Here is a 12,368-nt window from a genome sequence, read left to right as displayed (position 1 = left end):
GACTGTTCAACAGTTACATTTTTTCCCCACTTGAGAAGCGTTTTTCAGGACTTTACCTCAAGTACATACAGCATGACTTTTTTCTAACTACAGAGTATATTTAATACAATACATAAATAATGGCAATCCATGCCTAGTCTTTAAGTATAAGTTTTACCATGCTTCAACTGTAAGATACGAATAAACACAGAGCAGATCACCATGCATATTAAGTTCAAATGGAATTTGTCATTACTGTAATCCCGCACCCATTTGTACTCACCTGCAGGTAAATATTTCAGCTGGTTGTTAGCTAAGCGAAGATGACGTAAAGATCTCAGGCGGCCAATCTCTGGACACACAATTTCAAGGGCATTATCACTTAGATCCAGAAACTGCAGTTTAACGAGGGAGCCAATGGCTTGTGAGAGAACAGATTAAAACATGAATGTGACCCAACATTAACATTAAAATCTTAATAGGACTATGAGAGGATAAAAAGCCACAGTACCTAACAACTGTATCTGAGGAGATTTTGACATATTAAAGCCAGTCTCACAACTGATTGACATCATTTGTGAAAATGCTTATCTATCTAACAAACAGTACTGCTGGCAGTGAGACAGGGAAGAAAAAAAGTGATGTACAGAATACTCTCATTTCTAGATTATCCTCAAACGATTCTGCTCTGAAGTCACTTCTCCCACTCCTTTGCTCTGAGCCTATCCAATTTATATATTCAGAGCGCGCCGGAAGTACTTCCCCGAACTCGAGCACATAACTCTATAATTAAGACAAGAAAGGGAAACTAGTACAAGTTCTTGATACTTTAGGTTTTTAATCTGTCATGCGCTAAACCAGCAGAGTATTCTGTGTGGTAACTGGCTGAAAGCAGAAAACACTCCCCATTTTTGCTTCTGTCAATGAGTACCATTTAGCTTTTTCACTTTCTGCAATTATAACTGAAGCAAAGAGCATTAAGGTGCATTTGAGAATTCATTAAAATAATTTAACATAGTATAAACAAGGATATTATTGACAAAGGGCCACACTGGCATATTTTGTATGAAAATCTTTTCTGTTTTATGGGAAAATAAAGGAAAAATAGGCCTCTTCAAAGAAGAAAAATGAATATTTTATGATTCCTGCCACTTATTGTGAGCTGGTAGATTACTTACCTTCAGGTACAACAACTATGTTATTTGAATGAAGGTACCTGGGGGGAGGAGAAAAAAAGCAGAGGACACCACCTGTTACCCTCAAGGACTTCTGCTACATAATCAGTTTGCAAAATATCCAATTTCAGACTGAAAGAGCACCCTCAAAAGCCATTCCTCTCTATGACCACAAAAGCTGTGGAAACTGTATAAACCAGCAATGGACAGGTACTTAAGCTTCACTTAGACTATTAAATGATTAATACAAAATTAAAAGAGAATTACATATAATTATTTAAAACAAAGCATTCACAGTTATAGTAATAAAGGGCTTTAGTTTTGAGAGTCCTAAGAGGGAGAAAAAAAAAAAAAAGTAAAAAGAATAAAGCAGATGGAATAACCAGAGTGAACCATATTTGATCACCCGGTTATTCCATACTAAATGCTGGGCAAGAAATGAAAAAAACCCAAACCCACACAAGTTATAAGATTACAAACACTTTCCCCTACACATAAACTGTTACAACTCTACTGACTGAAGAAACAAGCACATGATCTACTCACTGCAAGTGGGTTTTTCAAACCTAGAGTACACTTTTCAAAAGAAAAACCTGATCTTGCCCATGGTCATTTAGGTAGATACTGAAGGTGACCAGATCTCTCACTAAGAATATTCAGCACCCTCTGCTGAAGCACTTCTAGTACTACCAGTAACATCAAAACTCTTCTTAGATTTTACACATTTTAGTTTTCAATCAATGTTGCTTCAAATGAACAAATGCGTCTTTTAGAAAATAACGGTAGCAAAATTTTCAAATATTGATCTCTAATTGTAAAGGAATACTGCGTACTCAATGTCCAATTGCTTAGACACACATGGGAATTATTTGCACAGCATTATTTTTTCCACTATATTCAAACACCACTTCCTAAAGCAGAAGCCTGTCTTTTGGGGGAGATACAGGCAGAACAAGGAAAAAGACATAAATACTTGTGACCTGTTTCACTCAAGCACGAAAAAATAAATATGAGGATCTACATCTAGTATTCCCAGCATGAGGGACATGATATATAAAGAAACAAAGACAACAGTGAAAGTTTTGAAAAGTGAAATCACCAAGAATGTTAACTTTCAGGAAAATGAAACTTAGTTAAGCTTGTCTTTAAAAATGTAAAGCTACTGTAACAAATAATTCTTTAAATAAATCTTTGTATTTTGTGGTCTCTGTCAACAAAACATCTCTTACCGTCTGATTAAAAACTGACGTATTATCACAGCTACACAAACTACAGGCCTACCACAGTCCTCCCTAGACCACCAGAATGTGTGGGATAATGGTGGTACAACTAAGCTTACTGAACACCAATTAATCAGATTTGACTCCTACAATTCAGCGTCTGTAAGAGATTCTTTTAAGCTGTAATTTATCCAGGTTTTCCGAAAGGCACCATCAGATAACAAGGAGATTTCCTGATACCCCATGGCAAATAACTACGTACTAGAGTATATCAAATACAGAAATGTTTATTTTACTGCTTCAGAGCATAAACTTACTCTCAAGACCAAGGCATGATGAGACACGACTGTCTCTTAAGCAAGTAGGAGACTGCAGTGACCTACAAAACAGCTCAATTATACTGCGGTCGCGTGTACCAGAAAGGTGTGGTTTCAAGAGCCAAATTAAGATGACAAGATCAGACAGCTGAATACATTAAAACTACTCAGATACACACCTCCTCCTGTTTGGAGCTTTTCATTAAATAAACAGAATCAATGGTTCATCAGTTACTCAACTTAAAGTGAGTCAAATGAGTTAAAAGGGAAAAAGAGGATGTCCCTTTTACCCACCAACCCCACCTCCCCATCCCCCTCCCATGCTACGACACAAGGAAATCATAACCTTACAAGAAAAGGGGAGGGAAGAAAACCTTGACTCAGGGGCTTAAAGCTTAAAATTAATTGCCAAAATTATACAGTTCATGTGACATCTACTCTTTGGACAAGATTGGATAAACTACTCTGCCTACAGCAATCATCAATAGTTACTACCCCTGCTTGCTCATTCCTGCTCCTATTTGACAATCTGTGACTTGGTTCCAAAAAAACTTATTACTGCAATCACCAAAACTGAAATCATAATACCCCTGGTAGCTGGGGTGGAAATGAGCAACTAGGGCTGGGCTGGAGGCAGTAACCTGTTCCTCTGGCTCTGTCACAACCATCTGACCATTAAATCTGGAGGTTCTAGTGCTGTATCAGGGTGACAACAATCTACACAGGAGTTGGGGGCTAATTGTTTTTTCCCTCAGCAGCACAGACATTTGCGTAACAGTTCTTGTTATAAAATAAACAAGAAATTATACAAAATATTATCACGCAAAGGAATACATCTGGATATACTGCCTTAAAAAAACAAAACAAAAAAAAACAACAAAAAAATAACCCTTTCCTGCCCTCCAAGAAAACCTTTCACACTTAAAGAGATAGGTTATATGCAAGCAATACATTCTAGAATTTTTTTTAGGTAAGATGGATCAGCATAATAAAAACATTAGAACTCCTACAGAAACTCACAATTCCACGAGGTTTGGAAGCTTCTGTGCAAGGTTTTCTGGCTGAAAAAGAGTTAGAGATTTTTTTTAGGTTTCAAAACAAAAAACAGACACACACATATTGTGTACCCAACTCATTTTAATAACCATACTAAAACATGTCAACAGCCAATCACAGAAAAAAGGGCAGCAAGGAGTTTGCATACAATACCCTATTTCCACACCCCCGCACACTCTCCATCAGTGCAATCTGGGATATATCAAGGGTGAGCAATTTCTACTACTGAAATGGAACTACAGCCCAGAAGTGACATTAACATGTCCTCAATCAAACAGTAGTCAGAATTCTGAGGCTAAAAAGATGGATTACCAAAACCTTACTTTTGAAAATAATTCAAATAACTGTTCGGTGAAGCCAAGAGACTGCTAAGAAGCTGCAGCCTTTACAGACTTAAAGCAGAAAAAGAATTATGCAAGATGTCTAACCACAATGTGTTTTACTTCATAATGCTGCTAAATGGTAAATGACCTACAAACTTTTGTGTAGCTTAATCAATTATCACCAAGCCAGAAGTGCTGAATCCATCAAACTAGATTTCCATATTTACATATTAACATGCATATAATTTTCTAACTGCTGAGTGATCCCTACCTGCAATTCTTTTCCTTGATGGCATTAATAACCATGAACATGTATCACAAAATCAGCTTCACAAGTTTCACATGTCATGTCGGGAACTGTATGTACTCAAAATTATTCAAAGTTAAGACAGTTTTATTGCTTAAGAGATCTATTTTAAACATAGATATGTTTTATTGAAAAAAGTTTTTACAACACACATATATGCAAAACCAAACAAATTTTAAGAGCAGCTTGATCACATAGTCAATTTCCTGTCCAAAAAAACCCTAGCAATTTTCACTGTCATGTAAACTTAAGGTATATTATTATCTAAAATACTTTGTGTGTATAAATTTATTATGACTGAATTCACTAACCTGAAAAAGTAATATCAAAATATTCTTTTGTAGCATACATGCCACATCCCAGATCTCAGTACAAAAAATAGTCTGCTTTTAACTATGGAGCAGCAAACGATGGCTCAATAAATGAAACCGTTGACGTCAAGACTCAAGAAACAGGCTATAACTAATCAGTTGTTGCCACCTACTGGCAGGTTTGTCACAGGACAGTCATCTTCTCGGCACAGAATTTTATTTGGTCAACGGGAAACGCCTAGGCTGGGAAAATACGCAAAGGCTGCAACACGCTCAAGCACAGAAAAAAAGCTCAAGTTTTAATTTAAAAAAATGAAGAGGGAATGTGAAAAAACAAAAGCACTTTCATCCTACACCCTTTAGAATAAGGATGCTGACCTGAATCGCAAACTATTTTCACACTATACACGAAGGTTATACTTTTATTCTTGTTTTAACTGCTTCTTACTGTAAGCCAGCTAAACTCATGAGACTACAGTTTAGCAATTCTATACTAGAAGTCCTGCTTATCTTCTTGAGTACCACAAAAACAATGGGTCTGAGTAAAAATTGTTCAATATAACATCCCACAATGAAATTAAGATTAGAAAACGCTATGCATTATTCATCAATTGAGAGGTTAAACAAACTCTGTTCTCTACTGCCAACATGACAACAAACAAGGATGATAAAGGATTCATCATTCTGCCACCAGTTTAGTGAAGCCTGTCTTGCCCTCACACCCAGTGGACATAATTCAAAAAGTAAACCTGATCAGTTTGAACAGGACAGCACTGCATATTCTGAGTTAGTAAATTAAGAACAATTGTTCTTTGATATGGGTAGATCGTGATTCTGACAGAGCCATCAAGCCAAATTCATATTTCCATTTAATAAATGGGGAAATAGGATTACTGGAGGGCTAATGTTATCAGTCAAACATTAAATGAGAAGCTAGAAGACTTGATGCTGGGATACAGGTGTGCTATATAAGCTTTTCAATCCATTATGTCATAGCCCTCTATCATTTCCATCTTGCCGATGAAGACAAAAATGAAATTATTCTTAGGGAAAGTATATGTAAATTCTGTCAGCATAACTATTCCAGATGTTTTCACAGGAGCCATCTGTCAAGGACTAGTCATTTTGGTAGAGCAAAGAACAAAAGCTGATTTAGTAAACATTTTTCAGAACGCTGAAGGATGAACTGATGCTACAAAAACACCATCTAAATTTTAAAAAATATGGTGCAGATTTAGTTGCAATGATTGCTCATAACGCATACACAGCTTAAAGTATTTCCTGATGAGCTAATACTCATCATCTTGCAATCAATCAAGAGTACAAGACCAAAAGAAACTTCTTCCTTCAATAACCCATTTGTTTTCAACTGTTCAGATAAGATAAGCTCTCCCCCTCCCACAGTGTAACATTACTTCTTTACTGAAAATGAGAGTATTACTTGTCCTACCAGCAATGAATGTAAAAAAAAATTCATTATGAAAATACTGCTTTGTAGAAATACTGACAATCGCTGCTGTCCTCCATTCCTCCTATTTTTTCCCCTCTCCATCTTCTCTTTTTGCAAGAGGAATTAACCCAAATCTCTCAACCTTCTCTCCTGCAGCACGTTCTCTAAAGATCCCTTGTTGCTGCTTTCTAGGTTCTTTCCAATTTACCTAGGTTGTTCCCAGGTACGAAACTCGAGACTCCTTGCCCCAGCTTATGCTTTAACAGTATCCAATAATTATTTCCTTCTGCGTTCAACGGAGATTTTGGAACACAGAAAATTTCACAAAGACATCTGCCTTTCTTAATAACATGTTTCATCTGTTTTGGTCCACTGCAACTTCCAACATCTATTCTGCTGCTCAGTGAATGAGAACCTGTTTTGTTTGCCTAGTTCCTAGCCACAGTGCTATGCATTTGAATGATATTCCACCAAGTCTATTATGAGCAAGTTATCCTGATCATTCCGAATCCTAATGCTCTACTTCACACTATTTGCAAGTCACTTTGCCTAGGTATGATCTACATTTTAAGTATTGTTTCAGTTCCTTTATCCCAGGCCTCAATTACCGTACTTAACAGTATTGGGCAAGAGCTGCCTTCCATATTTGCTAGATCTTCTGTTGACAGTAACCATGGGTAATTACTCTTATGCCATTATACACATCTGTTGGCTGGTACTATTAACAGACATTAAGAGGAAAAGGGAACTAAACCGTTACTTGCAAGACTTTGTTTTGGTTTCTGTTTTGCATTGAGGAAAACAAAACCAGGGTCTTAACACATACATAAAGAAAGTGATATGCAAAACTCTCCTCATTATTGTTGTTTCATCTTTTGAGCAGTGCAGTTCATGAACCTTACAAGTCCCAATAATAACTGAATTTCACAATGTGTCAGAACAAAACTGTTTACAGTCTTTGTTTAATTATTAAGGCAGCTTTAATTTGTAACCATGAATCCTATAAATTATTAAGCAAAGGACTTGCCCAGAAAATGGCGAGTGCCAAAATAATTCTCTACAGTACATGCAAACTGAAGTGACCCATTCAAGATGACGAAAAGGCATAAAATCTTCAGAATCCTTTCAGCTCTGGCCCATGAAGTGAAACCTTTATTGAAGATTTCCAATGTGTGTAAAGGTTTGACAGTGATACTCTTCCTTAAACTAGAACACTGGACTCTTTCTAGGAAGCACTGAAAACCATCTAATTTTGGTGAATTTTAACTAGTCAGGCCCTCCAGCACTTCTGCCCTGGCTATTATTTTACCAATCATGCCATGGAAGAGCCCAAGGAAAAAAAAAAAAAAAAACAAAAAACCACACACACACCCCCCAAAGAACAATCAAACAAAAAAGCCCATGAATTACTTGGAGACTTGAGCCTGTTGACAGTGGCAAGTTTTGACTCTCTATAGTCTTACCAGCTCAGGATGTGTTACACAGCTATTTAACTATGCCACACTGAATTCTGAGGTCACAACATTCATTCAGGGTGAGAATTTCTTCAGTTCAAGGAAAAACAACAAAACAAGAAGACACCACCACAGAAAATCCCACAACCATGACTGTTTGTTCTATCAGCAGCAGCCCACAGACATAAATTTTCATTGGCACCTTAACAGTAAGCTTCAAATTACAGCCAATAAGATTAATTAAATCAGTAGGACTGATGATGCCTTTCAAATCAGGCACGCACCAAAGTAAAGGCTGTTTAGCCTAATGAAGGAATGTAGACTAGACTGAATAGCATCACCTAAGAGTAGAAAGGCCTGATGATTTACATGAGCAAAATTTATGGCAGTTAAAAAAAACCAAAAACATAAACGAAAAAACAACAAACTTCACAAGAAAACCCCCAGCAGATCTTCACAGAGCTTCAAAAGGGTAACCATAAAATGTCAAAGTTTCATTTATTATTCTCTACATTACCTATGCAAGTTCAAACATAATACAAGCAAATACTCATATTTCACAAAGGATGACATCATTCAAGATCAGATTCGCTGTAAGATTATCATTACTTTTTTAAAAATTATCTTGGTTTTTCTGTTCCAAAATATCAGAATTCCTAAAACATACAGACAGTAAACATTACAATAAAGAGGTTGTCGTACCAATGTGGTCAGGGAATTTCTTTTCATATAAAGTCTCTCCAAGTACTGCAGCCCCTCATCTTTCAGTAACTCCAAAGGGAAGTGATGGAGATTTCGGTAATTTAAGAACAAGTTCTTGTGCTTTTCCAGTTTTGCCTCAGAGATTGTTTTACATAGTTCTGACGCCATGACTAATCCTGTTCCAAGCACCACATCTAGTGCATTGCGTCTTCTGAAAGCAGACCCATTTCTAAGAAACAAAAAGAGAAAAAGACCCCACCATTATCAAGGTGTATGCCATGCATTCTTTTGCAGAATTAGTTATTACGTATTATCTGATAATTTCCCTAAAGACACTTGTTTCAGTTAATACATAAAGTATCCAGAACATCCACACAATATTTTCTGGATTAAGTTTTAGCATGTTATTGGACTGTCAATACAAAGATTTTAAGGTATAATGCTCTTCTTCATCCATCTTCAAAGGACCTTTCAGATAATTTTGTTAAAGTTGCCACCACAAGAAGTGGCAGGGCGGAAGGAAGAAACCTCTCCCTAAAAAACATTACCTACGTCCTACATCTATTCTGTGAAGTACGCTAAAAAGAAGAACCCACAGATAAGAAAAATGCACAATTTATTAGAGGACTTAGAACGCAGGTGACTAAAATGCCTTTATGTAGCTTTTAAACCTGAATGACAAAAGGCAACGAAAGTCTGTTAAGCTTTCCCATATAAGACTACCAGAACAATTTATCAGTTGGAAAAGTTATTGGGGATGGTCAGTCAGTAAGGCCATTTTAAAATAATAAATTAATATGTGAGAAATCCGAAACTTGCAGTAATTTATAGAGCACTAGATGTGACAGCAGATTTTCAGCACTCTTTACTAAAAATACCAGAAAGAACTAAATGTCAAGCTTCAAGTCATAATTTCAAAAAAAACCAAAAGTATGAAGGCATACTTTTGAACATACATATGAAGACATAAAAATTAACTCATACCTGAAACAAGACTTTATTTAGCTTGTTTTTATGTCTAGCCAAAATTCTAGTCATTATTATGTTGTCTAGATTTAGATAACAGCAGCAATGCTGTATCTTCTCAACTGTCTCAGAAGTCAGGAGAACACAATAAATCCAGACCATTTATAATGTGAAGCTAACAGTTTTTGCTTCAGATTTATCTGTATAAATCTACTGCCATTAATGAAAGACAAGGTGTTAACTGCTTTCCACCAATAACTTTTCCTATTTTAGTTCACTCCTTCACTGAAGGACAGATTTGAATCATAACAGATATTGGAAGTGAAGGTACTGAGTTACAGTCAAGAACCCTGTCTGACTATATGGTAGTCGTAAACAAAACTCCTTACCCAGTTGAAGACTGACAATCGGACTATACATGTAAATCAAGCGACTTCATCAGTTTCAGTAATTCCCTTGATATGCAGATAAGCAGCTTTTACCAGTGACCCATGTCCTTCTTGAAGGATACAGCATTTATTTTCTTGAGAGTCCCATAAGCATTACCAATCACACTTAGGTATAATACCCTGCACACCTTTTCTAGTCTTGAGTTATGCCCAATTCAAGCCATGGTATGATCAGTGCTGTAAGCAAATGATTATGAGAATCCCTTATAAGATTACTAAGTATCAGTCCAACTTTGGTCAAACAGTATTGGTATGAGAAGAACCGTGGCTGTAACAGATGCCTTCATCAGCTATCTTAAGGAGACAGGGTGCACATGCTACTGACCCTTGGCACTAGCAACATTAAAGCTACTTTAGCTGAACAGATAAAGGAAATTAAGCTCCTACAATTACAAACTCCACATCTATAACATTAAAATAATTCAAGGAAAAGCATTAGAATTTTTAACATGCACAGTCTGAGAGTATTTGAGCTTTAACTGCTGCAATGTAAGAAACAGTAAAGGAAAGCTCATCTTTCCCTAAGGTATTTTTTCCAAATGAAAAGCTACAAAGTCACAAGACACATGCGTAAACATCCAATCGCCTTTCCATTTGTCCAGAGGTGCTTTTTAGGTGCTCTGCACTTGCGGACTTCTCTTCAGTGTTGTGCCTCCATTTACCAAGTGGACCACATTTAGCCATGGCATTCATGAATACACAGACATGCAAGCCCACACATGCAAATTCCGTAACGTACTCTATTTTGGCTCTTACTTCAAAGGAAAAACCTCCCACTCCCTTCCACCAGCAGCCAAACTTTTTCTCTCTAAATCATCTTTTTTTCCAGCGATAAGACACAGCACTCCCAAAAACGAAGACACACAATCGTGGTCTTGAAGGAAGGCAGAAAGGGAGGATGAGGACAGATAACACCCAGTGATGATGGCCTGTGAAGAGCCAGGGCACTCGGAGGACCCCGGCGTTTCGCAGAGGATGGCGGAGACAGAAGCCGGCGCTGAGCACAACACAGGGAGCGGGGGCGATGGGCAGACTGGCCAAGGGGTGACAGCGGGAGGCTGAGGAGACCCCGCCGAACCTGCGGGCCTCTGCCAGCCGAGCGGGGGGAAAGCGCGAAGGCAGCCGGACGAAAACTTTGGAGGAGCCGCAGGGCACAAGAGAACCAAGCTGCGGGGGGGTGCACGGGGCCGCCGTGGCCGTGCTCCTTGGGCCCGGGAACTGGGGGAGACCAGTTTGTCACGAGTGGGTGCAGGGGAACCGGCCTGCCCCGGCTGTGCCGATGTGTGAGGGCGGCCGCCACAGGCAGTGGCCTGTGAGGGCTGAGGAGGCGGCGGGAGGCCGCCCCCAGGGCTGCGGGGCGCCGGAGAGGGGCAAGGAGGAAAGCGCCTCGGCCCGGCGGCGGGAAGGCTCCGTGCCCGCAGAGGGCAGAGCGGCGGAGGCACCCACGCCCACCCACCCCAGAACCCGACCCGGGCTGTCGCTGTCCCTCTCCCAGGCGCAGAACGAGCCACTCACCGGTGCCGCCGGAGCAGGGAGAGGCTCTGCTGGGCACCGCCGCCAGCACAAGCACCCGGGGGCGGAGCGGGCCGCAGCCGCGCGAGACCGCGGCCGCCACACGACTCTCGCGAGACACCACCCCTCCTCGCGCCCCGCCACAACACCGCCCCCCCCCGCCTCTCAGCCAATCACAAGGCACCCCACCGCCCACCACCCAATCACAAGTTCCTCCCTCACCTATCGCACTCTATCAGCCAATGGGAGGGCGCCCCACCTCAGCGCCTCGCCTGCCTCCCGCTGCGGCCCGGGGCCGGCTGTGAGGGCCTGACCGGCTCTGGGGGCGGGCGGGTCTTTCCTTCTCGGGCGGGCTTGGGGCGGCGCGTAGGCGCGGTTCATCTTCCCAGGTTTGTAATGCAGAGTCAACAAGAGTTATCCCTGCTTAATAGCTTTTGAGGGAGAACGTCATCTGCAGGTAAAAGTTGTGGTGGACAGAGACCATCTTCCCAGCCCAGTTTTGGTGCCGCAGTTTTCTTAACAGCAGATCCTTAGGCAATGCGGCCTACACCCACAACTTGCCTATCACAACCTTTTTTACCCACGACAGTTGACTTGTTGAAACAGGTAAGGGAATTCTGGAAGCTCAGTTTACCTACATGCTGTTCACCTGATCTTAATTTTATGTGTATTTACACATCTGAGGTGACCCAATATATCAACCCTATCCTAGGGAAGCTCTTCTGTTACGTCAGTACTGTAATGACAGCAAAGTCCCTTATACTCAGAATATTTAATATTACTGGGTATCAAAAAGTGCTTCTTTACTGAATATTAGCCCTATCATCTACCTAAAAAAGGAATCCTAGCTGCAGAAATCCTCTTTCTAGTTCCCACAGACTAATTAACACAAACTTGTCTTAACAAGATTCACATAGCAGGTCTGCAGGGGAACCAAGAATCTGAATGTAGAAGATGAGTACCATGCAGAAGGCATTTCTTCTTTCCGATGTATTCACAGAACTTTGACTTGAAGCAAAGCAACATGGAGAAAAAACTTAAGATATTTTATTGCAAACTCATTTATCTCTTTTTTTTCAGTTCTAAATAAAGAATAGAAGTCCTTAGTTGCTCATTTGTCATTTTCCTGCACTTGAAAGGCAATAAT

At 39.7% G+C, this 12,368-nt stretch overlaps 1 protein-coding gene across 3 annotated transcripts in view; it reads right to left on the bottom strand.

The window, feature by feature from the left end:
- The window catches only part of LRRC28 (leucine rich repeat containing 28), a 54,469-nt gene extending 43,128 nt beyond the window's left edge, over positions 1-11,341 (bottom strand). For 2 of the 3 annotated variants that reach the window (XM_056345889.1, XM_056345888.1), the window contains exons 1-5: positions 11,225-11,341; positions 8,295-8,523; positions 3,712-3,752; positions 1,158-1,195; positions 263-400 (exon numbers count right to left, since the gene is read on the bottom strand). In XM_056345889.1, the coding sequence (XP_056201864.1) occupies positions 263-400; positions 1,158-1,195; positions 3,712-3,752; positions 8,295-8,462 (385 nt within the window). In that variant the 5' untranslated portion in view covers positions 8,463-8,523; positions 11,225-11,341. The remainder of the gene's footprint in view (positions 1-262; positions 401-1,157; positions 1,196-3,711; positions 3,753-8,294; positions 8,524-11,224) is intronic. The other variant, XM_056345887.1, reaches the window with a different exon arrangement.
- Between the last annotated feature and the right edge of the window lie 1,027 nt (positions 11,342-12,368).

Source organism: Falco biarmicus, chromosome 7 (genome assembly GCF_023638135.1).
Source record: "Falco biarmicus isolate bFalBia1 chromosome 7, bFalBia1.pri, whole genome shotgun sequence".
Lineage (NCBI taxonomy): Eukaryota > Metazoa > Chordata > Aves > Falconiformes > Falconidae > Falco > Falco biarmicus.
The sequence above is the reverse complement of the archived record's forward strand: the minus strand, read 5'-3'. Positions and strand labels throughout refer to the sequence as shown.